The sequence below is a fragment of the Hydra vulgaris genome, chromosome 15 (assembly GCF_038396675.1).
Source record: "Hydra vulgaris chromosome 15, alternate assembly HydraT2T_AEP".
NCBI classification, from domain to species: Eukaryota; Metazoa; Cnidaria; class Hydrozoa; order Anthoathecata; family Hydridae; genus Hydra; species Hydra vulgaris.
The window spans coordinates 45,939,664-45,966,118 of NC_088934.1; the positions used below are offsets into that span (position 1 = coordinate 45,939,664).

At 26.4% G+C, this 26,455-nt stretch overlaps 1 protein-coding gene across 3 annotated transcripts in view; it reads left to right on the plus strand.

Moving 5' to 3' along the window:
* The window catches only part of LOC136092408 (C-Maf-inducing protein-like), a 116,347-nt gene that overhangs the window by 13,157 nt on the left and 76,735 nt on the right, over positions 1-26,455 (plus strand). For all 3 annotated transcript variants that reach the window (XM_065820612.1, XM_065820614.1, XM_065820613.1), the window contains exons 3-5: positions 7,601-7,723; positions 21,623-21,673; positions 24,167-24,232. In XM_065820612.1, coding sequence (XP_065676684.1) covers positions 7,601-7,723; positions 21,623-21,673; positions 24,167-24,232 — 240 coding nt within the window. The remainder of the gene's footprint in view (positions 1-7,600; positions 7,724-21,622; positions 21,674-24,166; positions 24,233-26,455) is intronic.

Consider the following 26,455-nt stretch of genomic DNA (forward strand, 5'->3'; position numbering starts at 1 on the left):
AAAAAATGTTAAATACACTTTATAGTTTACGGCATTAAAAAAGACACAGAAAGTCTAGGAATGTAGGTTAATAACCCTCTCATATCTTGTGTCTCACCTGGCTGATTGATGTGTATAAACCATTATTATATTGATTAGATTTAATTAATTTAAAAAGAAACTTTGTGTAACCCTATCTCTGATTTTCTCGATTTTTACATATCATTATCCTTAATTTATAGTACAATTATCTGCAATAAATATGCAAAATATAAGCAGTTTGACAGTATAAAATATGTTTGTTTGCCTAACAAGTCCAAATATCAGTCATTTTGAGATGTTTGTAAATTGAAAACACTGTTTATTTAAGTTCTGTTTTTTTATAGGTTTTTATTTTAAATTGTTTATAATTCAGTGCATTAACTGGAGAGTATGATAATAAAAGCAGGTTATTGCCAGGAGCAAAGGATTTTATTAATATAAAGACAGTTGATGATAGACAGCACATTCAGAAGTAGATCATATTATGCAATCTTTCAAAACTTTACTAAAAATGGCTAGAAGAATTAAAATCTAATGATATAGCTAAATTAGGACTGATTTTTTTTTTTTTTTTTTGCTCTTTAAAGGCCACAACATTATGGATTTGTCAATAATGAATTAAAGTCAAAACATCTTGTGGATTCAGTCGTTTGTTCATTAGGAAACAAAGGATGTTATTACATGAGGGTGAAAAGTGTCTTGGCAAGTAAAGAATTGAAAAAGAATTTAATAACCTCATAGAGAATTCAGTAAATGAAATTACTTATAAGTAACTATTAAAAACAGATAACTGCTCCTTAGAAACAATAGTTAAAAGTCATGATAAATTTCTAAAAGAGTTAGTAAATATTTAATATGAGCTCACAAAAATAATTATGTCATCAAATTTCAGACATACTTTTTAAAGCAGCTAGAAATAAACTCTGGGAAAAAATTTTCATTTATCATACAAGATGAAGTTTTAGCTATTATACTTTTCCAAAAAATAAGTCATCTCTTTATCCATTTGTTTTATATGCGAGATCTTTAAATATGCATGTAATGGAGTAGGTGGTACTGCAAAAAGTGTTAATCATAAACTGTCCCTTCAAAATGCTTTGAATAAAAAAAATAATGTCAAAAATTAGCAATCAAATTTTTTAAATCAAAGGACATGGTTTTAGTTACAAAAATAGATTTTAAATCATCAGGCATGTAGCATTTCATAGTGGATATATATGTATATTTTTTACTTTTTAAAGAAAGTAAAGAACATTAAGTTTTTACTTTTTAAAGAAAGTGAAAAATGTTTTAAGGTTTTTAAAGAAAGTTATATAGAAAATGATTTGTTAAAAAAAGACCTTTTTTTAACAAATCATTTTCTATATGACTTTCTAAAAGACTAATTTTTAAAATTATATCATATTTAAAATTATAATAAAATTATATGAATTTATCTGATTTATGTTAGAAATTGTTTTAAGATTTCTTTGAATTTCTGAAACCTAACCAGCAGCTATTACACATTAAGTACCTGCTAAACAATTTGAGAATGCTTCGCTATCAAAGGAACTTACTTATCATATCGTTTTTGTCGCCTTAAATGTTTTATGTGGTTATCTAAAAAACATTGTAAAACTTTTTGCTAATGACACAAAAGTGATTTTGGTGATAAAGAATCAAGAGGACAATAAAAATCTTCAAAACACTATAAATAAACTAAGCAAGTGGTCAAATGAATAGTTAATTAAATTTTTTTTCAAGTTAAATTATAATAAGTCATTATGCCTATGTGGTCGCGCGCTTTGTTTTTAATGCCTTGAATTTAATTGTCTAATTAATTGTCGAAAAAAATTAGATATGTGTTTTTACTAATTTATATAAATATATATAAATATATATATATATATAAATATATATATATATAATATATATATATATATATATATATATATATATATATATATATATATATATATATATATATATATATATATATATATATATATATACATATATAAATTAGTAAAAAAACATATCTAATTTTTTTCGACAGCTTGTTTTTCCATCAGTAAGTTCATCAGGAAGCCTTCCTGATGACCTACTGATAGAAAAAGAAGCTGTTGAAGAAAATTAGGTAAGCGTTTTTACTAATTTATTATTGCTCTGTTCTTTAATAGCATTGAGCACTCTCATTGAGCATATGTATATGTGTATATATATATATATATATATATATATATATATATATATATATATATATATATATATATATATATATATATATATATATATATATATATATATATATATATATATATATATATATATATATATATATATATATATATATATATATATGTAAATTATGTTAGTGTATTTTACAAATAGAGTGCTCAATGTTCTTAAAGAACAGAGCAATAATAAATTAGTAAATTAGTAAAAAACACTTATCTAACTTTTTTCTTCAACTTTAAGTTTCACCATTGCTGGATCATCAGGATGAGTTACTAAATCTCAAAAAAATTTCAAATTATAGAAAAAAATATTTTACAAGAAGTTAAAAATTATTATAACTAAAACTAAAAACAAATTTATTTTTTTTTTTTTATTTTTTATTTTAGTTTTAATAATTTATAACTTCCTGTAAAATATTTTTTTCTATAAATTAAATTTCTAAATATATATATACTATATATATATACTATACAAATATATATATATATACTATACAAATATATATATATATACTATACAAATATATATATATATACTATACAAATATATATATATACTATACAAATATATATATATATATATATATATATATATATATATATATATATATATATTTATATATAAATATATATATATATATATATACTATATAAATGTATATAAATATACTTTTTTTTTAAACATCTTCGCTTCCAACAAGGCTGCAAGCAACCATTAATTAGAGTTGGATGTTACTGGTAGAGAAAAGATGAAGATTGTAGAGCAAGATAACAATTGACAGACAACTTAAAGGATTACAAATTATATGAATTTGGAAATCAAGATGAAGGAAGCGAATTCCAAAGGACTGATGTTCGAGGAAAAAAACTAGACAAATAAGAGTTTTTGGAGCACTTAAGAACAGTCACAGAAAAAGGGTGAGACTTAATTAAATGAAAAGTAACACGAGAATGAATTTTAGTAGATGGCACAAGAGACGCTTGCTCTTTAGAGTAGTGCCCATTATATTATCTGTAGAAAAGAGAAAGTGAAGCAACATTACGACTATGTGATAATGGTTGGAGATTGGCTGCATGAGCAGGTCTAACTATGTTTAGAATGCATTTTTGCACCTTGTCTAAAAGAGAAAGAGCATTATTAGATAATCTGCCCCAGATATTGCAACAGTATTCCATACAAGACCAGATTTGAGATTTATAGAGATAGAGAATAGAATCCGGAGTAGGAAAGTGTCGAGCTCAATAAAGAACAAAATGCAGCCTTAGCAGAGGCTAATTTTGCAACTGATTCGATATATGGTTTTCCAGAAAGATTGGAAGTAAGAGTTAATCCTAGAAGATGATAAATATTGGGAGATCTAAATTATTGCAATAGCAATTTGCTAAAAAAAATTGAGTTTTATCTGAATTAAAGTTCACCAGCCACTGTGACCCCCATGCTGTAGTAGAAGTGAGATCCTTTTCAAGCTCAAATGATCCCTCCAAGCAATCAGAGAGTGTTAGCTTCATATCATGACAAAAATAAATGGAAGTATCATCAGCGAACAATGCCACCTTAGATGTGAGAATATCTAGATGATTGTTAATGTAAATTAAAAAGAGTATAGGGTCAAGGATTGAACCTTGAGGAATCCCTGAAGTTACAGAGTAAGAAGAAGAGTACTGTCCATTGAGGACAACTTTTATACTACGATTTGAAAGGAAAGATTCAATAATCTTAAAGATGTTACCAGATACACCATAAGAAGAAAGCTTGTGGAGAAGACCAGCATGCCAAACTTTATCAAAAGCTTTTGATAAAGTTTAGTATTTATCAAGAGCAATGGTCTTAACCTCTCCACCTTTATCTAATGCACTATAAAACCTATCGGTTATTACTGTTAGCAAATCAGCTGTAGAACAAGAAGATCGAAATCTATACTGATGATCAGAAAGTAAGTTATTAGATTCAAGATGAGAGAATAAGTGTTTGTTAATTAAAGATACAAAAACCTTGCTTATGATAGGAAGAAGACTAATGGGACGGTAGTTAAACGAATCAGATTCCTGTCCAGAATTTTTGAAAATAGGGATAACAGATGTCGCTGTCTAGCAGCCTGGAAAACAAGACTCTGATAAGCACTTGTTGTATAGTTTTGAAAGTATAGATGACAGCTCCGGAGAACACTTCTGCAAGACTATAACAGATACATTGTCTGGGCCACAAGCTGTTGAAGAGTCTAAGCAGGAAATGACTTTAGATACAGAAGCTGGAGTGATAAGAATGTCAAGCATTGGATCAACCTGTTTGACAACTATATCAGGTAGAACGCAAATATATATGTATGTATATATATATATATATATATATTATATATATATATATATATATATATATATATATACATATATATATATATATATGTATATATATATGTATGTATATATATATATATTGTATGTATATATATATATATATATATATATATATATATATATATATATATATATATATATATATATATATATATATATAAATACATATATATATATATATATATATATATATATATATATATATATATATATATATATATATATATATATACATACATATACTCACACACACATATACATATATGGTGGATTTAGGGTGCATCTAGTCTGACTTTAGGCATACCCAAAAATCAAAAAAAAAAAATTTTGAAAAAAAAAGTTTAATATGATATTTTGATATTGCATATAAAAATAAAAAATTTCTCAAATGGAGGTTAAAGTAATTATAAATAATATTTAATTTGATGGATCAATGGATGTCCTTAATATTATTATATTAAACAATAAAAAACGCTTTTAAGTTTTTATTTGATTTGTTAGCAAGTTACAATGGAAGTCATTATTTTTTTTACTAATAACAATTTTTGGATGTTCCCAAAGTGCACCCTAAGTAAAATCTTAGTTAAAAGTCTTTGTTTTGCGATAATCAGGAGGTGAAATAAGTTATAATAGTTAATATATAACAAAATGCACCAATGGACATTCCCTATATTATTTCATACTATGATTTAGTTTGATTTTCAATATTCAATTTTTAAGTATTTTGTTTATAAAATAAAATAAGTTTGGCATGGTGGTCTTCTCCACAAGCTCTGTTCTTACAGTGTGTCAGGTAACATTGTTAAGATTATTGAATCCTTCCTCACCAATTGTATTATAAAATCTAAGTATAAAAGTTGTCCTCAATGGACAACACTCTCCTTCATATCCTGTAACTTCAAGGTTTCTTCAAGTTCTTTCCTTGGCCCTATACTCTTTTTAAATTTACATTAATGATCTCCCAGAAATTCTCACATTCTCTCCTCGAAATAATGGTTGGCATTCGGCAATGCTGACCTAACTGCCAACCTGACAGTGTCTGAAGTCACATATTTTTGCAGACCTCAAAGTTTTAAAACCTAATTTTGTTTTCTATTTCATATAAACTAAAAACGGCAAAACAAATGTTTTATTTTAATTCTAAATAAAATAATTAAAATAGTAACGGCAAATCAAATGCTTTATTTTAATACTAATAAAATACTTAAAAACATGAACGTGTTTTTTTAAATTCCAAATAAACTAATTAAATTTAAAAAAAAATAAAGGTTTTATTTAAATTCTAAACAAAGTAATTAAAAAAACTCATCAGCAAAACTAATATTTATTTAAATTCATAATAAATTAATTAAAATAAAAACAGAATATAGAACTTTTTATTTAAATTCTAAATAAAAAAAAATTGAAATTTAAAAGGAATTACAACGTTTTATTTAAATTCTAAATAAAATAACTAAAATTTAAACAAAAAACCAACATTTTAAATTAACTTCTGAATAAAATGTTACAAAAAACCAATGAAAAGAAGAACATTTTAATAAGATTTGAAAGTGAACCTTTTATTTAAATAGTAAACAATTAAAATAAAGGCAGAAACACAAAAGTTTCATTAGCTCTAAGTTATAATAAAAATAAAATCAGCAAATTTAATATTTTATTTAAATTCCTAATACAACGTTATAGTTTTTACAAATTTTTAAACAAATGTCTACATTTGGCGTTTTGTTTCAATTAGTTGAGCTTTAATTCTAAATTTTGTGCTGACCTAAAACCTAAACCTAAAAGTCATATTAGTCTAGTGTGCCGACTTAAAACAGCTTTAGGTCAGTAGTTTTTTGCTGACCTTATTTTTCCTAATTCTGAGGGCTGCACATTTAATGTGGTGAAGTTCAACTCAGATAAAACCCAACTTTTTTCAGCTAATCGTTATCGCAACAATCAAGATCTTTTTATATTTATGAAAGGTAATGTACTCGATGAGTCAGCTAGTCTTCGTCTTCTAGGATTAACTCTTACTTCTGATCTGTCTTGGAAACCATATATAAAATCAATTGCAAAATTAGCATCTGCTAAGATTGCATCTCTTTATCGTCTTAACACTTTCTTACTCTGGATTCTATTCTTAATCTCTATTAATTTCAAATCTGTTCTTGTATGGAATAATGTTGCTATATCTGGAGGGGATCTTCGAATGATACCCTTTCTCTTTTAGACAAAGCTAGTTCTAATAGTGGTTGCTTGCATCCTTGTTGGAAGTGAAGATGTTTCAAAAAAAAAGACTTGTTTTCATTTTTCTACATAGTAAACCATTTTATTTGTCATGTCTTGAAAATAAAAGACTAATAAAATGGTCCATGATAGCAAATAGTGATATATAAATTATTAACTAATCCAGCTAAGTAAACTTTATATTAAATATAGAGTTTATTAGGCTCTATTAGCTAGCATTTCAAATAAATATACTCTGTAATTGTTACTAAGCATTTATGCCCATAGTCATCCATCTAGTTATACAGTCGTTAAAATGTTTGCATCTATAACATATTTTTATAAATCAAACATAAACTTTCACAAACACTGTCATGTAAATAAAAATTAATTAACTGGTTATGTCTTTATTTTATGCTATATTCGTCATTTTTATTAGGAGTACTAAATATAGGCAATCTAAAATATTTTCTTGAAACTGAATAACCTAAACTAACACAATTTGCTCTTGCCATTTTGATATTTATCCCAGATTATATGCAACTTAACTATAGTGAAATATGTTTACAATTTAAACTAAAGTAGGCTGAGCAAAAGTAGTATAGAGGAACTTTTAGAGATTTTAGTAAGTGGCCTGGGTTTCCAGACTAGTTAAATACTATGACTATGGTTGCACTTATTGCTTTCTAAATGTTTTAGTTATACGTATTGCTTACTTAATGTTTTTGTTAAACGTGATGCTTTCTAAATTTTTTTGTTGCACTTATTGATTTCTAATATTTACATTGTTTCACATTCAGCCAAAAGGTTATATGGGCCATGGAGTAGAATACGCAAACATTAAAGATCTGGTTATGTGTAGTGTAAAAGGTCACCATTTAATACACATATCCATTCCATCTAGTGGAACATTGTCTATTCAGGTACTTATTTTCTTTTTAATTTAGAGGAATTAACCAAGAATAATATTCAGAAAAATAATCACTAATTGCACACACACACACACACACACACACACACACACACACACACACACACACACACACACACACACACACACACACACACACATATGTATATATTTATATGGACATATATTAACAAAATGTAATAAAATTAAAAAAAAACTTTCCAGCAATTTTATTTAGACTAAGTTATATTTCAGTTATTAGAAATACAGTGACAACCAACGATAAAACATTACTTTAAAAAACTTTAAAATGTTTTCTAAATCAAGTTAGTTAAATAGTTTTAACTAACTTGCTTGGTTCTTAAAAATTTAGTTATTTAGTTTCGGTATAATGATCGATTTTATCACTTTATAGATACAGTGTTCATTAAGGCCACACCCCTTGAAAAAAGTTTGTCTATATAAAAATATATTTCTGTGTAATCCTTTGCTTTAACCTGCTTGATTTTAAACTTTAGTGGAATTACTATTTATATATTGTTCATCAAAGCAAATTTTACTTTGTTGGAATTAAATTTTTGATGGTAGAATTATGTACAAAGCATACATTATTTGTAGAAAATATTAGTTGTTTGGTGTCATTAGTTTCATTCATAAGCAGAGCTGCTTGTTGAAATTTATCCTGTTGCATATGACTATCCTTACTTATACCAACTCTTTTAGCAGCTGCTATAATATTTTTAGCTGATGCCTAATTCCACGTATTTCCAAAAATATTCATAAATCTTTCTCGATTTGTTATCTGGAAAGTGGTAAAGAGTTTAACTTGTAAGTTATTGTAGTATCGATGGAGCTGTTGGCTCTAGTAGTATCAGGCAGAGACAAAAAAAAGTTAGCTGTTTGTCACGAAAAAAATTAAGAACTTTCAAGTCAAACCATGACAAATGACCGTGCGCGTGCGGACGTGCATTTTCTTTGTCCGTGCCTAAAGTAAATTTTTTAGTCACACTGACTATGGCAGTTCGCATCTTTTAACTTTTAATGTGTTTCAATAATTAATGGCAAAAAACTAAAGTTTACCTGGAAAAAAAAAACAATGCTAAAAAAGTAAACAAATTTGTAACGAAATATCAAACTTTTATTAAATAAACTAAAAAAATTTAATAACTAAAAAAAAAAATCAATAAAATTTAATAAAATTTTTATACAACTTTTGTATTCTTTTTTTAATGGTGGTGGTAATTTTTAGCTACCAAATTTGGTACAAGTCAAGGAAAAAAACATAGTTTATAACAATTTTAAAACAATTGAAAGTTTTGATATGCAATTTATTTACAATTTTATCAGTTTGCATATTAAAAACTAATTTGCTATATATGATAGAACTTTGAGAAACTTTGTTAGTTTTTTTTCTTATGTTTTTTGATTATGGTGTCTTTGCTTTTAAAAATGTTTTTGCTATATTTGATTTTTTTTCTCAATACTTATAAAATAGGAAAATAAGCAAATAAATTACTATTTATTTGTAAAATATATTATTTCATTAAAAAATTTTGTAGCAACGGAAGAAATGAAATAAAAGAGTATCATGGTTTTTTTTATTAATTTATTTACCACATTTGATGCGTGTCAAAAATTGTTTCCTTTAAATTGCCCAATTTTTAACGTTAATACGAATTACTAGAGATAATTAACATAATGATTGCTCTGTTTGAAAAAATTGTGTTCAAAAGCTTAAAAAAGGTTTTAAATAGGCTCCTAAAAATTTTGTTCAAAAGTAAATTAGCAATGTGCATTAGTTATATTACTAAACTTTTTTAATGAACCCACAAACTTTTTGAGGATTGTCAATAACAATGGTTCATCAGGAAGTAAACTATTGGGTTTATATGCACAATTTGGAGAATCCAATAAAAGTGCAAACTATTTTAATGGGGGTAGTGAAAACAATCAAATATTTTATATTTGAATATTAGTATTTATGGCTTTTCATTTTTTTACATTAAAAAAAAAAAATTGCAATTAGTTTTTTCACTTTCCTATGCATTGATAAAAACAGTAAAGTTTAGCAAAACATTTGAAAAACCAATTTTAAAATTGTTCATGTTTCTAGGGCTAATAATAAAATATTTTTCCTAATATACTGACTCGTAATCAAGTCGCAAATAAATTGTATATCAAAAAATGTTTTTATTTTCGTTATATTCTTATCTGCTTTTTTCTACGACTTGTATCAGTTTTGGTAGTGTAAAATAACATTTGCCCTTAAAAAGAAATATAAAAAATATTTAGGTGTATTATTTTTTTGACAATTTTTCTTTTTTTAATTTTCAATTTTTTTAGTTAATTTAATTTAGATTTTCTTTTTTGTATAGTATGTTTCCTTTCTTTGATAATTACTTTTTTATTTTCTGTAGTTTCTTATAACTTTTTTTTGCCGCAAAGTCTTAAAACACTTACTGTATAAAAAAGTGTGGTCAAGCTGTCTAAAAAAATTACTTTAAATATGGAAAAACAAGACATGTGACCGCACGCGCTTTCTAGGAAGGCTTGCTCAGTGAGATGTTTATTGAACTTCCTATATGCAGCCAATAATGGACAGTTGTCTTGCAAACAATTCTTTGTTGTTGATAGAATCAAGTTTTTGATGTTATTGACAGCTTTTTGTGGTGCCATTTATTTTGCCTTTCCCAGCCAAAGTTACCTAAAGTTACTTAAACCTCTCCTAAAAATAAAAATATAACATTTCACTTTTTAAAAATATAACTCTCAAAGCCAATGTCAACATTGACTCTCCCAATAATGAAATGAATGGGTTTATAGTAATGCTCTCTGTTTTCGTAAATCATTTTTTTACAAGTCTCTCCTTTGTTAGCATAAACCTATTCAGTGGCACTACCATGTACAAGGTAGATGTAACATGTAATAGGTTCATGTTACATTAACTATCTAACTATATGAATGTACAAAACCTAAAAACTCATTCAATATTAAAGACCAACTCATAGCATAGTTAAAAATACCATTGACAATATATCTTTTTATACTAATGTTAAGCAAAAAAAAAACAATATGCAGTAAAAAAATGTTTACCTAGAAGATCTGTACCCATTTCCCTAGTAGTATTTGCTCTTGCCTCTATATAACAATATCATAATGTTCAGTTCGTTATCCCCAAAATGATTTCTTAAGTCTAAATAATTTGAATAATGTTGTACAATATTAATCCTCTATTTAATTTCTGCTGTACCCTTGGGAATTATTCGTTAAGGAAGTAAGTGAAAAAAATAAACTTACTTATCTTTCAATTTTAAAGACTGTTGCACTTGCAGATAATGTTAAAAACCTTTATCCACTTTTTCGTTTTTTATTTAAATGCTCTTGGACTTTCAAGACATCTAAAATAATTTTAGAAATTTCTTTCTTAGAGAGTTCCTCTTGGGTTCTGTTTTCGTTTTTGATATAAAATACTATTTCCTTTACATCATTGTGATGTAATACTCCCTTCCTGTTCATATTTCTTTTTTCCACTTTGCTATCTAACCTTTTGTCTGTTATTCAACAATCTTTTTTAATTTAATTACAGTCAAGGAGGTTACTTTATTTGTTGTTACAACACTCTCTCAACTCTATTACTTGAAAACATGAACCTTGACAAACAAGGTCGCTGTGCAGAGAAACAAGTTTCTCTGAGGTACTACCAAGCACTCCACTACACCACTACCGCAATTAAAAGAAGCCTTCCTGTTTTTAATCAATCCATGGCCTCTGATATTTGATTTTCTTTAGCTCTTATGTCTTTTCTGTAACCTGTTGTTTCAGCTCGAGTTTCTGGCTCTGTCTTTAATCTATTTCCTTTTCTCCCAGCAACCTTAAAATTAAGCTTTGGTTTTCCAATACTATTTTTAAATCCATGTATTTTTAAGGGACTTTACTTTATCTAAAATGCTATTTACTTTGGACTAAATTGCCGAGCCTCCTAATAAATCGAACTACAGTTTTTGATATAATAGGAAAAAAACAACACCAATGTAATAACACATTTAAATAATACAAGCTTATATCAATCATTTTGTTAAAAAAAAAAATATTAAGTTTTACATTAAATTGCTAGTAAAAAAAATTAACTATTGCTTGGTTCTTTTCTTTCAATAGATTTTAAAATTCTTAAAAATATTTAAAGTTTTTAGTTTATTGCTCTCTGACTTTTTGAAAACACAAAATAATTGTTATTTGCAAAACTGTTTATAATAATTCAAGAAATAAAACAAAATCATTTTTATTCATGTAGTTATAAGCAAAACATAATGTCAAATGTTGAGAAAATTAAAAAAAAAAAAAATTTTAAAAACCTACACTCAGTTAGATAAATAACATTTCTAGATTGTTTTAACTTACCACTAAACTAGTCTGGTAGTAATTTAGTAAATTGCAGTAGTTCAAAAAATTTAATAATTTAATATGAAAAGCAAATAAAAAGAATTTTATGATGTTAAAGACTATGTTAATGATTTATTATTAATTGCAAGGCCTGATGAAAATGCAAATTTGAGTTATATTATTATTTTCCAGAATTAGCGTAACTTATAAAACACGCAGCAGACGCTTCTAAAGATTAGTATATACAATACAACACTTAGAATTTAATTTTCACATTTTAACTTTGCAATACATGCAAACACGCGAGCACACATTGGCTTTTAGCATACTAGCAAAAGCATAATACTTCAAAATTTTATTATACAGATTTGCACACACTCATCTTTTAATGCTATTGACAGAGTATGCAAAAAAATTAATTGTACACTTAAAAAAAAAAATCATAGATTTAAAGATTGCATCAAAAAAATTAGATGTCTGTTAAAATATTAAAATGTTTTGTTTAGATATCTTATCAAGTATTGTTTTAAGAATTTATTTGTGCATTGATAAACTAATTGCTTTTCAAACCTATTGAATTTTACTCAATTGATCTAATGATACATTAAGTTGACTACAAAAGAAAAAATCGTAAAGTTAAAAAATAATGTCAAATTGATTAAGTTCCATGGAAATTAGTATCGAGTGGGGCCTTTTTTAGCCTTGATGGCCTCAACTAGATAATTTGGCATTGAGTTGACCAAATTTTGGGTCTCTTCTTTTGTTATATTATCCCATGCACTTATTATAGCTTCTTTAAAATTGTCTTTGCATCTAAATGCTTGGTTGCCAATTTTTCTATCCAAAATATACCAGCAAATTTTCTGTTGGATTCAAGTCCAGACTTAGAGATATCCATTCCGAAACATTGATGTTGTTTATGTCAAAGTATACCTTCATTTTCTTAGCAGTATGTTTTGGATTGTTATCCTGCTTGGGTATAAAATCGCTTCCCATTCTCTATTTTTAAGTATATGGTTGCAAGTTGGCTTTGAGACATTCACAATACATTGAAGCATCCATTTTGTTATCAATAAATATAAATTTCCCCACTCCGTTTCAACTCATACTACCCCATACCATCACATTTTCTTCTCCATGCATTACACTACCTTGCAAACAACTCAATTTTTAAGCTTTTCTTTTCTTTACCACACTTTTTGGACTCCATCTGATAAGACGATATTGTATTTTGACTCATCTGACCACAAAATTTTTTTCCAATATGATATCGGCATTCTTAAGTACTTCGATGCATATTCCAATCAACATTTCATTTGTTTAAAAGTTAAAAAAGGTTTATTTCGAACCACTCTACCTCTATATCCTTGTTCTTGTATACAATTTCTGATAGTTTGAGGAGTCACTGTGATGTTATGATCTTGAATTTTTAAAGCTAATTTAGCTGCCGAAATAAATCTATTTTTCTTCACATTAATGATGACATTAATGATATTTCTATATATTTCAATCAATTGCACTAGTGGTCTTGTGTTTTCGTCCTCTACCAGCCACACTAGCAGCGGTTCTAATTAAATCATGCTTCTTAACAATTGAAAAAATGAAGTTATGCTTTGACATAAATAACATCAATGTTTTGGAATGGCCATCTCATACTTGATAAGATATCTAAAAAAAACTTTTAAATATTTTAACAAACAACTTATTTTTTTGATGCAATCTTTAAAATTATGATTTTTTTTCAAGTGTGCGATTATTTTTTTTGCATACAGTACGTTTTATATTAAAAAACTATAATAGTACAAACAGTATTATATTATTAACAGTAATAAACAGTATTATTTCAATAACAGTAATAAATAGTATCATAACAATATAATAATACACCTTAACATTAAACAGTTATTTTATTAGACAAATATAATAGTAATAAATTATTCGACACATTTGAATACACTTAGTGAACGGAAACTTTCGGCTTCGGCCAAAACCGAAATTTCTGCTTCAACAATTTTTTTACTTTTACTGTTTCGGCCGAAATTTCGGTTCAAACCGCAACCGAAATGAACCGAAACTTTTAAAAGATTTTTTTTAAGTTTTAATATAGAGTGGGATTATGACAGTTTCCTAATTGTAATCGTTTGTTAGTAAATCAATTTTTAATTATAACAATTGTAAAAATTTTAATTAAAATCACGTTACATAATAGTTTTAAGTTACTATTCTCAAATCATTCTTAAAATGAATTAACATTCAAGTAAAGCAACCCAAACCAATAGTTTCATCAAAAGTTTCTCAGTGCTAAATTTTACAATGGAAAATAATCGATAAAAAACTGTTTTATGGAATCATTTTACCGTGACAGTTAGTGATTTCAAATACGGAACTTGCAATTTGAAAATATCTCGTGGATCGCACAATCCAAAACTTCAATCACTTAGCGGACTTTCATCACATTTAAGAAGTGGTTTACTCTAAAAAATCTCTTAACTGAAAAAGCAATACAACCACCGGCAGTCCTATAAATCTCAAAAATTGATTCAAACTTCAAAGAAGGTCTGCATTTTCTTGTGCGACCGTGGCGTAGTGGTTAGAGCGCTTGCCTTTTAAGCAGGAGATTCAGGCTCAAAACGAGCTTCGGATATGATTTTGCGTCACGGTAATGAAGGAGGCGTGAACTTCCTGGTTAAATGCACTTCTGCGGTGCTCTGTAACAAGACCTATAGGTCTTCTTGGGGCACCTAAATAACAAAAAAAAAAGTTTCATAGATTTATATTAGAAAACAACATTAAAAGCCAAGTTTGATTCGGCAAAAGTAGCAAAGAGATTCCTTAGACCTCCACCAACATCTGCCGAAGTTAAAAGGTTGTTTTTAACTGCTGGAGAAATTCTTTTAAATGAAACAGACTTTTGCCAGAAAACATGAAAAAATATGTATTTCGCAGAGAAAATTCTTCAATTATTACCTTTAATTATTGAAATGTCTTGACATATTAGAGTTTTTATCAAACTATGTTACATGGTGATTGGCTACATATATGTAAAAAATTTTTTGCTTTAATTCGGTGATCATAAAAGGTTCAGGGATTTTAAACATTCATTTTCAAATTTCGGCCGAAATTTCGGTTTCGGCTATGGCTTCACTGAACCGAAATTTCGGTACTTTCGGTTTCGGCTCAAATTTCGGTTTCGGTCGATCACTAACTACACTCGTATGTGGTGCATCATAAAAAAGGATGAGTTTAAAGACAAACTTTAGATATTTTTTGTCTTTAAGTTACTTAACATTAATTTTTTTTAAATAAGATAAATAATGCATAATAAAAGTAGTAAAGAAAGTAAGTAATAGTAAAGTAAATTAATTGTAAATAAAATATAAAAGTAAAGTAACAGATAAGCACTTTCTAACCTATAGATAAACAAATTGTTTATTAAAATTAAAACTGCAATTTTTTTAAGCTGTAATAAATAAAACTAATCAATATTTGAGTTGTGTAAAAAAAAGTTGAAATTTTTAAATATGTAAAAAATGTATAATAAGTTGAAAGAGATTTATTTTATTTATCATTAAACATTTTGCATCCATTAGATTTAAAAATCATCTGCTTTTTAATGCCAAACTATAGAATTTTCAGCATTAACATCAGAAAAATCACCTTTTTAAAAGTAAACAGTTAGAAATCCAAAAAGCAAAAAACATAGTTAGACATATTTTGAGTCAATTGTTATTCAGGCTAGTATGGTGTACAAAAAAAAACCTGTAAAAAAAAAAAAACTTACATTCAATGTTAATTTCATCCCCATTCCAAACACAAGCACACCTCCTCTCCAGCCTAACATTATCAAACATCCACTTTATACAATACTAACATTTTTTTAAAATTAAGTAAATATGTTGAAATTGTTTAATCAATTAATTTATTTAAAATTTTTTTATTGGAATTAAGAAAAACTGGCTTAATATAAGACATAAGCTGAAACAAATAAAAAAAGCACAATAGCATTTTTAGAAACCCTTCTGAAAAAAACTTAAAGAATACAATCAGTTAATTATAAAGAAAAAAAACCTAGAGCTAATATTTTTGTCTTCAAAAGCTTAAATAAATACCATGAAGGTTTGGGCTATGTACATTCAGCAATTGTAACCTTTAATTTTAATCTTCAAAATCTTCAAAATTTTGTTTAGAGGAATTGAATACATTTTCATTATAGGAGTTTGGTTGAGCCTGTTCAATCAATTGAAATTTTCAAAAAGGTTAAATGTGATATCAAGAAAATTCACAACTTTTAAATTTATGCTTATTTCGATTTGAAAACCAAAATTTTAAAATTTTTTTTTATAAGCAAAACTATTAATATTTATTAATAATATTGTTAAGAACTCCTACCAAAACAAAAGCAAGCATTAAAAAAAAATGTTTTATTTACCTCACATCCATCTGACATCCATTAAATAAATACCAGGAAGGTTTGGGCTATGTACATTCAGCAATTGTAACCTTTAATGAATCAACAAGATTTGTTTACTAAACAATTTTGGCTGATATTCAAATGTCTTATATACTTATTTTTACATATTGTAAAGTAAATAAACAAATAATTAAAAAATGAATAGTTAAAAGATTAATGAGATTTTTGTGAATTGATTCATAGATTTGTTTTACATCAGGTTCATAAATGGAGGTTTTAAGTTTCAGACAACCTTCAATTCTAATATCATATCCGAAGTCTCAAGTTACTTTTAATGATGAACATGCTGCTAAATATATGCTCACAGTAATATGTTGATCTGAAAATGGTCAAAAATCCAAATGCCACCAGTTTAATGTTTCAAATATAACTTGATCTTCTCTTTGAGATTTTGCAGTTCTTTCCAATTTTGATCTTTTTTCTTTCTTTTTTTTCCAGTTCTGTTTGCAAGTTGTTGTTTTTTTTCAAATTTCAAATCTGTTAACTGAAGTTCTAATTGAGCTCTATTGACCTTTTCAAACAGTTTAAGATATATTTCGTTGGTATTTACAGTAAATAAATGTGTCCAAAATGATGAAGCAGATTTTTTCTTTATGAACTCTGTAAAAAGATTGGCAAAAGAATTTTTCATTTTTTCAATAGATAAATGCTTTTAAGTTTTAATAATACTTCCTGCATCTCAATGTTTAAATGGTAGAAATGAATTAAATATTAATTTCTAATATCTTGGAATAACGCAGGCATTTCACTTTTAATAGAAATTCTATTTTCTAAAATCAAATGTACAGTATTGTCTCATTCTTGAAATTTTTTGTTATTGTTTTGATGAGCTGTCATAACCCTAACTAAGTAAAATTTTTGTAGCCAATTGCCATTGTTTAACTCCGAGTATTCAAAAGCATTTGATGACAAAAAATGTTTTAATATCGATACCATGTATTGTGACTAAAATATTTAAGAACACCTAAATAGCCAACAGATATTTTTATACAACCATAAATTAGAATATCTTTCATTATCTTAATAAACAAAATTTGCAAAGATTTAATATTTTTGAGAAGATTTTATTTGATAATTTTTATTACCAAGTCCTTTACATCTTTAATCTTGAAAAGAAATGTTTGGAAAAAGTTAATTGTTGTTTAAAAAGTTAGCCACGACAGGGTTTAATGTAGTTAGATAAATTTCCATTTCTAATCTAACAATATGGTTTTCACGCTGATTGCATTTTATATTCAAGTATTAGATTTGAACATTAATAGTTTTCAAATTTTTGCGTACCAATTATATTTAAATACTTACGGAATTACGCTTTTGTTTGAGCAATTGAGTAATTAAGTACTTTATTTTAATATAATTCTATGTAACTTCAAATCATTATTTCATTAAGTTAAAGAAATTTTTTCGAAAAAATATTTTTACTACAATTAATGAAATTTTTTTTTTTGTTTCAATAAAATTATATTATATATAATTTGAACATGTTGAAGAGCCACACAATTTGGATAAAATACCACAGTATGCTGACCCCTAGTATATATGGTTTCTATGAGAGGTCAGCAGTGAATGATAATCCAAGAAGATGTAAGGATGAAGATTCCATGAGATGATTAACATTCATTAATATAGGAATGTCGACAATATGCAATAGTTGTTTGCAAGAAATAACTGCGTTTTGTTAGAGTTAAAATTCACAAGCCATTGCATGTCCTAAACTGTTATGGACAAATGGTTTAAGATTGTCTGCATGTTCTAAGAGATCAAAAAGAGAAGACTTTTTAACAAGCTTGTGGAAAAGACCAGCATGACAAACTATATCAAAAGCTTTAGATATAGAACGAGAAGATCAAAAACCATATTGATTATCAGAAAGTTGTTAGACTCAAGATCTAAATTAGAAAAGAATTTTGTTGATTAGTAGATGATGAAGAATGAGAAGACTCAAAGACCTATTTTAAGAATGACTCAGCGATGACCTATGGTGAGAAGACTCAAAGACCTTGCCAATAATAGACAGAAGATCAGTAAGCTATTTGACAGTAAGTTATTTGTATCAAGATGGAATGTTAGAAATTTGTTGAGTTAAAGACAGAAAAAAGAATGGTTTGACAAAATTGGAGGGGTCAGAGTATTCTCCAAATTTTTTAAAAATTAGAACCACAGATGTCATTTTATAGCTGGCAGGAAAACAAGATTCAGTTAAGCACTTACTAAATAATTTAGAGAAAATCAAAGAGAGTTTTTTGAAGAAATTGACTTGAAACCAATGAGAAAGATTAAAAGTTTCCATATCTGCCTGGATCCAGGAGGTTAGGTAGAAGGGGCATTTAGCAATGGAGAGACAAAAGACATCTGCCCAATAACTTGAGAAAGAAAAATTACAAAAAGAATCCCAGTCACTTTTAGAGTAGCAGTAAGTAGTGCGATGTTAGCAGGGTGAGTCTAAAGAAGAAGTACAAGATAAAGATTTGTAGAGATCATTGCATGGTGAGAACCACTTTAGGGAGAACAATGAGAAACTGAACACAAGCTAGGGTCAGAAACAAAATAAAAATCAAGGAGTGAAGTAAGTGATTTGGGTTGTCTAAAAATCAGTTCACATATAAGAAAGATATCAAGAAATACAGAAGTAATGTGTTTAGTGCTAACTAAAATTCATTGGTGTTAGAGCCATTCAGTGTGATAAGCACAAATAAAAAATGACAGAGGGATAAAGACAGAGATTGATCAATTCAATCAGAAATTTCATCTAAAAGAGTGCAATGGATTTAAACATAGTTTCATAACAAATAGGTGAATTGATGCACAAGTACACACCCAAGCATATGACTATTGAAGTAATTGTGATTCAAATTATCTTGCTTTTTATGATTCTTCAAGTTTCATCTTAAATATACAACATGGACTTGTGTTTTGAAAATGATGTGTGATTAACTTACTAAAGACCCTTGACATAATCATTGATACTTTACATCAAAGATATCCTGTAGACATCGTTTTTACTGGTTTTTAAAAAACTTTGATACAGTGCTTTACAGAAGAGTACTAAATAAACTTTTGTCTCTTCTGTATTGTACAAAAATGACAGATAATATTACAATATAAAAGTGAATGTTAGTGATAAGAAAATCATATATGTATATATATGTATATATATAAAATCGTATGTGTATAAATATGTATATATACAGCCCTTGGAATTAGGGTTGGTATTCAACTATGCTAATCTAACTGCTGACCTTGATATGTTTGAGATGGGCAAAAAATTCCGAACCTTGTTTCTATGTTTTATGGTCAAACTTTTGTTTCACAATTTTTCTGCCAACCTCACACAGGTTAAAGTCGGCAAATAGATGCCGACCTTATTTTTCCCAATTCTGAAGGCTATATATATATGCAGGGTGTTAGCCAGCCCAATGGCACAGCGTATACAGCGGAATTCCCAAGATTCAATGACTTTTTTTTTTTTTTTATGAATAGGAAAATATCAATGAAAATTACCAATATTTTGTAGAACAAGAACAATAACAATAAATATTCCCAATATTACTTAAAAGCGGTAAAAAATATATTTCTGGCTAACACCCTGATATATATATATGAATATATATATATATATATATATATATATATATATATATATATATATATATATATATATATATATATATATATATATATATATATATATACATATATATATATATATATATATATATATATATATACACATATATATATATACACATATATATATATATATATATATATATATATATATATATATATAATATATATATATATATATATATATATATATATATATATATAACTATTTGTTTTTAAAAATGATAAATTAAGTACACTTTATGTAAAAACCATTAAGTTTAATTGAGGAAACTAATTAAACTTCATCTTTTTTTTAAAAGCCACAAAATTCCTAATATTCAGTTATGATTTTTTATTCTTATTCCATAGTCATTTAATGCAGCAATAAAATATGAAGTCAAATGATTAGAGATAAGCAGTTGACTCTTTTTTTTCTACTTAACCATTTTTTACTCAACCTACCATTTTTGTGAGCTACATCTGTAAATTATTTTTTTACTTTCCTCACAAAGACACTATGTGTTTCATTGTGCATTTACTTTTCCAATATCCATCTTTCTTAAATGTTTACTGTTTGCTTCTGTAAACCATAGTAAAAGGTGTAGGGTATGGGTAGGTAGCTTATTTTATCTTTTCACAATATGAATTATATAATTGAAAAGCTAAAAAGTATTCTTTGATTTAAATTACTAAATTGAAACATGATAAAACAAATTCATAAATAATACGATGATATAAACAACTCATAATATTATAAATCTAAATATAAATATGATATAAGCATATAAAAATGTTATACAACCACTTATTAACATGATATAAACTAATGTTATTTAATACTTAACAGCATATCCCCTATAAAACAATTAGTTCACATAATAGTTTGGTAATTATTTTTTTTATAGACTGTAAACTGCTGTAGTTTGTTGTAAACAATGTTTATTATTAAAAACTGTCTGAAAGTGTAGTTTCCATTCCATAAGTAACTCCAGTGTGGAACTTGCAAATTTTTATTTTGTTTTATCCTTAAAATTTTTTAATTTTTATTTTTAAAATTTAAATTAAAATTTTTTATTTTTATTTTATCCTTAAAATAAATAAAAATAAGAATTGACAAAATTTTTATATTGATAATTGACCATTTTGAGAAATGAAAAGAATCAAAGAATAACGAAAAAACAAAAAAGTGCTACTTCAACCCAAGCCCTTAGTTTCAAGTAGCTGCACTTCCTTGCATGTTCTACCTAGATACTCAGTCAATGTTTGTATTAAAGTCATACAGCTATCTATTTCATTCTGAAATCATATATTGTATTAATTGACTAATTAAAAAAAATCTTTCTCAATGCTTTTGGTTCTGCAGGGTTCACTACTGACATCAAGGAAAATGATCATTATCTACTTGGAGTTGTAACTTTTATGCTTTCTATTAACTATGTTTTTTTATTTTAGGCCAATAGCGCATATCAACAGAGCTGCTGGTACCATTCTATTAAATGGAAGGTTTGTTATTTTATGATTAATAAAAATTGTTTTTATATCTAAGAATTAGTACATTCTCAGGGCTCGAATTAAGCGTATCACGATCGCGAATCGCAGTTGCTTTTTGCACCTTCACAATTTCCTTAAAAGGAACATTTTCGCGATTTGTTTTTTTTTTTTCTAATTTAGCTTTTTTTTTTGGCAATTCCTAAAAGTAATGTTTTTGTCTAAGTTTTTTTATTAGGGTTCATAAAGTACGTCACGCTAAATCATCTTTTGAATAGCAGCATGATCATTTGCTCTTTCGTGCAGAGATTTTCATTCAACGTAAAGCATTTTTCAATTTAAACTACTTTATATGTCTGTATGTAAGCCTATAATATTTTAAAGGCCGTTTACAAGGGAAAAGACGTTAACGCGATTTTTTTTTCATTCTTTTTTTTTTTTAACAAAACAGCTTGGTTTTTATCTTTGTTTTTAAAAACATTGCATAAAATCAACTTATTATAAATAATTTAAATTATTATTTTATCAACAATTTTATAATAATATTTTTACTACATTAAGTATATTAAAATTTATATTAAATTCGTTTTAATTAAAATATTTTTCTAATAGTTAATCAATGCTAATAGAAACATTTAAATTTTTTCAACGTTTTTTACTTTAACTACCCTGAACCATTTAAAGTTATATTTAATTTACTGAATGGATAAAGTACATCACAGTAAATTTATCTATAAACTAATTTAAAACAACCAGTTAAGTTACTCCAGTAACTTACAGTTAACAAATATTAACTTATCAACTAATTAATTTACTTAATATACTCAAAGATTTGCAAAAGTTATCCATACTAATGTTTCTATTTATATCTTATTTGTTTTTAACACATAATATAAGCTTCTAGCTAAAAAAAATTTTAACAAGAAATGTCGAATAGATCAAGAAAAACATGATACCAATTTTTTATATTTAAATTTTGTTTAAAGCGATATCAATATTAAACATTTTTTATAAATACACAAGTTGTTTTGAGGAATTTTTTTAAAAAGAAATCTATTTTAACAAAAGAATTTTATTCTTCCTAAATTCTCTCATGCAAATATTTTTGCGATTAAAATTTGAAATTAAAAAAAAAATGGAAAAATTAAAAAAATTATAACGTTCAATAATTATAAATTTAATTGTAGCGGCGTCCATAATACCCGGTGGCATAGCGAGGGTCATTCCTGAAAGTTAAATGTATATCCAGCTACAGTAAAAATATCAGATTTAGAACATGCAAGTGAGGATGAAAAATTTTAATTGTAAACATTTTGAATAGTAAATATTTTTTTGTTTCTTGAAAATAGTTTTTAAAGTAAAAACATTCTATTGCAAGAGTTAAATCAGTGACTATTGCAAACTTTAAACCAAAAATTAAATTATAAAAAATTTAAATAAAAAAAATAAATTATTTTACTTCTGTTCAAGGAAATTTTATTCCAAATAAATAATTTAGGCATATACTAAAACTTAACAAAATATAAATCGATTTACTAAGCCAAGTTTTTTTCTCACTTTTTATTACAAAAAAATTAAATGAAAACATTCACTTAAAAAAAAAAGTTCTTTAACAAATTTAAAAATGAATAAAGTACTAAAAACTATAAAACACAAAAAACCATTATCATCACCAAGTTCTCTAAACCTATCATTCACTAATATTTGTGGTCTTTGAAGTAATTTTCCTTCTGTTGAGTCTTATCTCTTGCAAAGTTCACCAGACCTACATGCTCCTTGTGAGACTAATTTGAGTTCAGCTGTCTCATCTTGTGATCTTAGTGTTGATGGTTATCTTCTTTTAATTCGTAAAGACTCCAATAGTCACATGCTTGGTCTGGGCATTTACATTTATAAGAATTCACCCATTTGTTGGGAAACTAGGTTTGAATCCACAGACTATTCTTTCATGTGCTTTCATTTAGCACCGCTTCACTCTATCGCTTTTCTCTTTATTCTATATCGCTCTCCTTCATCTCAATTCTGCACTCTTTTTGATTTTATTTCTGATCAAATTGACCAAACCCTCTCTCTTTATCCATCAACTAATGTTGTTGTTGTCGGTGACTTTAGTCAGTGTCTCTGCAGGTATTAAAGCCCACAACTTTAGCTTTAAAAACTTTAAAAATTTTTGAAAAATAATTATTTAAAATATATTAATGCAAAGTCCAATAAAAATTTTATACTGCAGTAGAATGTCACTAATGTACATTTGATAGAAAATAAATAAATGATCTCCACCTACTGTCAATATTTTTTTTTAAGCAATAGCTAGTAGTAAAAATACTTTTGAATGCCACTGTATGTGTATATATTTATGTATATAAATATATATATATATATGTGTGTATGTATATGTATATATATTATATATATATATATATATATATATATATATATATATATATATATATATATATATATATATATATATATATATATTTATATTAGTGTTTTAATTTTCCATAGATGATGTGTGTCAAGTTCAACAAGTTATCACCTTCATGTCCTGAAGAGCTTATTAGAGAACTTCAAGTAAGTTAAAAACATTTTAAAAACAAATTTCTAAAGAAAATAAGGTTTAAAAGACTTTTTAAGAAGGTAGGTTTTATCAATATGCATGCCAGTATAACATACCATTGTTAAACAGATATTGTTATAATATTATTGCTAGTTTCACTAAGTATAAGTGACATTGTAATCTGGGTGCAGAACACTTTTGTAAGTTCTAAATTTAGATAAACTTTGCATAAGTTTAAGTTAAGTGTGGAATTCACAACAATGAAAAAAATCACTTGAAACTTATTTTACGTATAAAAGGTTGTCTACTAATACCTGTAACTCATTTTTAGTTTCATGTTGTAACTTTAAAATTCATATAATAAAAATAGCACATCACTTTAATGCTTTGTTATATATATAGATATATATATATATATATATATATATATATATATATATATATATATATATATATATATATATATATATATATATATATATATATATATATATATATATATATATATATATATATATATCAAATATATATCAAAACAAAATAGTTAGGGATATTTATAGATATTCTAGTTGCGTGAAGTTAATAAAAATAGATAGTCATCTGAATGGTACTACTATGTAGTAAATAAAAAATGGTACTATCATGTAGTAAGTAAAAAATGTAAAGAAAATATTTTAAGTACTCCTCATATATTGTTTAGTATTTTTTTACAAAATGTTGAAATACTTTTAAAAAATTTTTAAAAAAGTATTTTAAAAACAACCAGAGACTTGTAACCTTTTCTTTTACCCCATTTTAAGCTCATACTGAAATATTGTTAGTGTAGCAGTTTTCATCTATTACATATATAGATATTTCTTTATGGTAGGGCAGTGGGTTCCACCTATTTTTTCTGAGTTTATTTCTAATTAGATAAAGGTAATAGTTAAATTATTTCTTTTTTTGATTTTTTAATTGTTTTCCATTATCAAAATGCACCTGCCAAAATATGCAAAATATTGCACCTGGGAATGAATATGAATTTTTTACACTAAAACAGTTTTAATTACTCAAATAAAAATTTTAATTTTAATTTTGTTTTGAAAAAAATTAGTATTTAAAATAACACTGGGCAACAAAAAATTTTTTTTTGTATCTCAAGCAATTTTATTTAAATTATACTAATTTCGGGCTGAGAAAAAAGAATATGACAACGAAAATTTTTTATTAGCTCTAGTTTCTGAGATATACAATAGCAATAAATTTTTATTTCAGTTAATTTGCAACAGAGCAATATGACATATAATTTACATATTCTAATAACATTTAAAGTACATTTGGTTTTTTTTTATTACAGATATATGCTAATAGCTTTAAACAAAGAAATCATGATCATCAAGTTAATAGGGTTAAAGATGATTATGGGGTATCGTCACAAAATCGTAATCTTTTTGCTTTCCTTTTGTAAACTAGTTCTGGAGCATCCCTACACACAAACCAACAGTAATCTGTAAGCATGGCCTCATTCCAACGATCCTGATATCTTTTTTCCATTACAGAAATAACTTGGTGAAACCTTTCCCCATGTTCATCACTAACAGCTCCACAATTGGGGGGGAAGAAGTCTAGATGTGAGTGGAGGAAATGAATCTTGAGGGACATGTTACATCCAAGTTGATGATATTTTTGCAGAAGTACTGCTACCAATTGAATGTAGTTATAATCTCATTTGTTGCCTAAAAATCCACTAATCACTCCCTTAAGAGCTTCCCAAGTTTCCTTTTCAGGCCCCTTCAAAACATCAAAACAAAAATACCTTCTTTAACTTTTGCATCACTTATTTTTGGAAACTTATTTCTTAAATACCTAAAAGCCTGTCCTTCTTTGTTCATACCTTTGATGAAATTTTTCATCAAACCCAACTTAATATGTAATGGTGGAAGAAGTACATCTTTTGTATCCACAAGTGGTTCAGCAATAACATTTTTTTCTTCTGTGTTGAGATTTCTTGCAGACCAGTCTTCTTTTATATAATGTAAACTTCTGTCTCTACTGTCCCACTTTATATAATGTGAACTTCTGTCTCTACTGTCCCACATACACAAAAAGTAGCAGTATTTAGTATACCCTAATTGCATTCCTAAAAGTATAGCAATGACTTTTAGATCACCACAAATTTTCCATTTGTGTTTATTGTAATTAATTGAGTTGAGGAGAACTTTCATGTTTATATTAGTCTCTTTCTTGTGAACTGCATG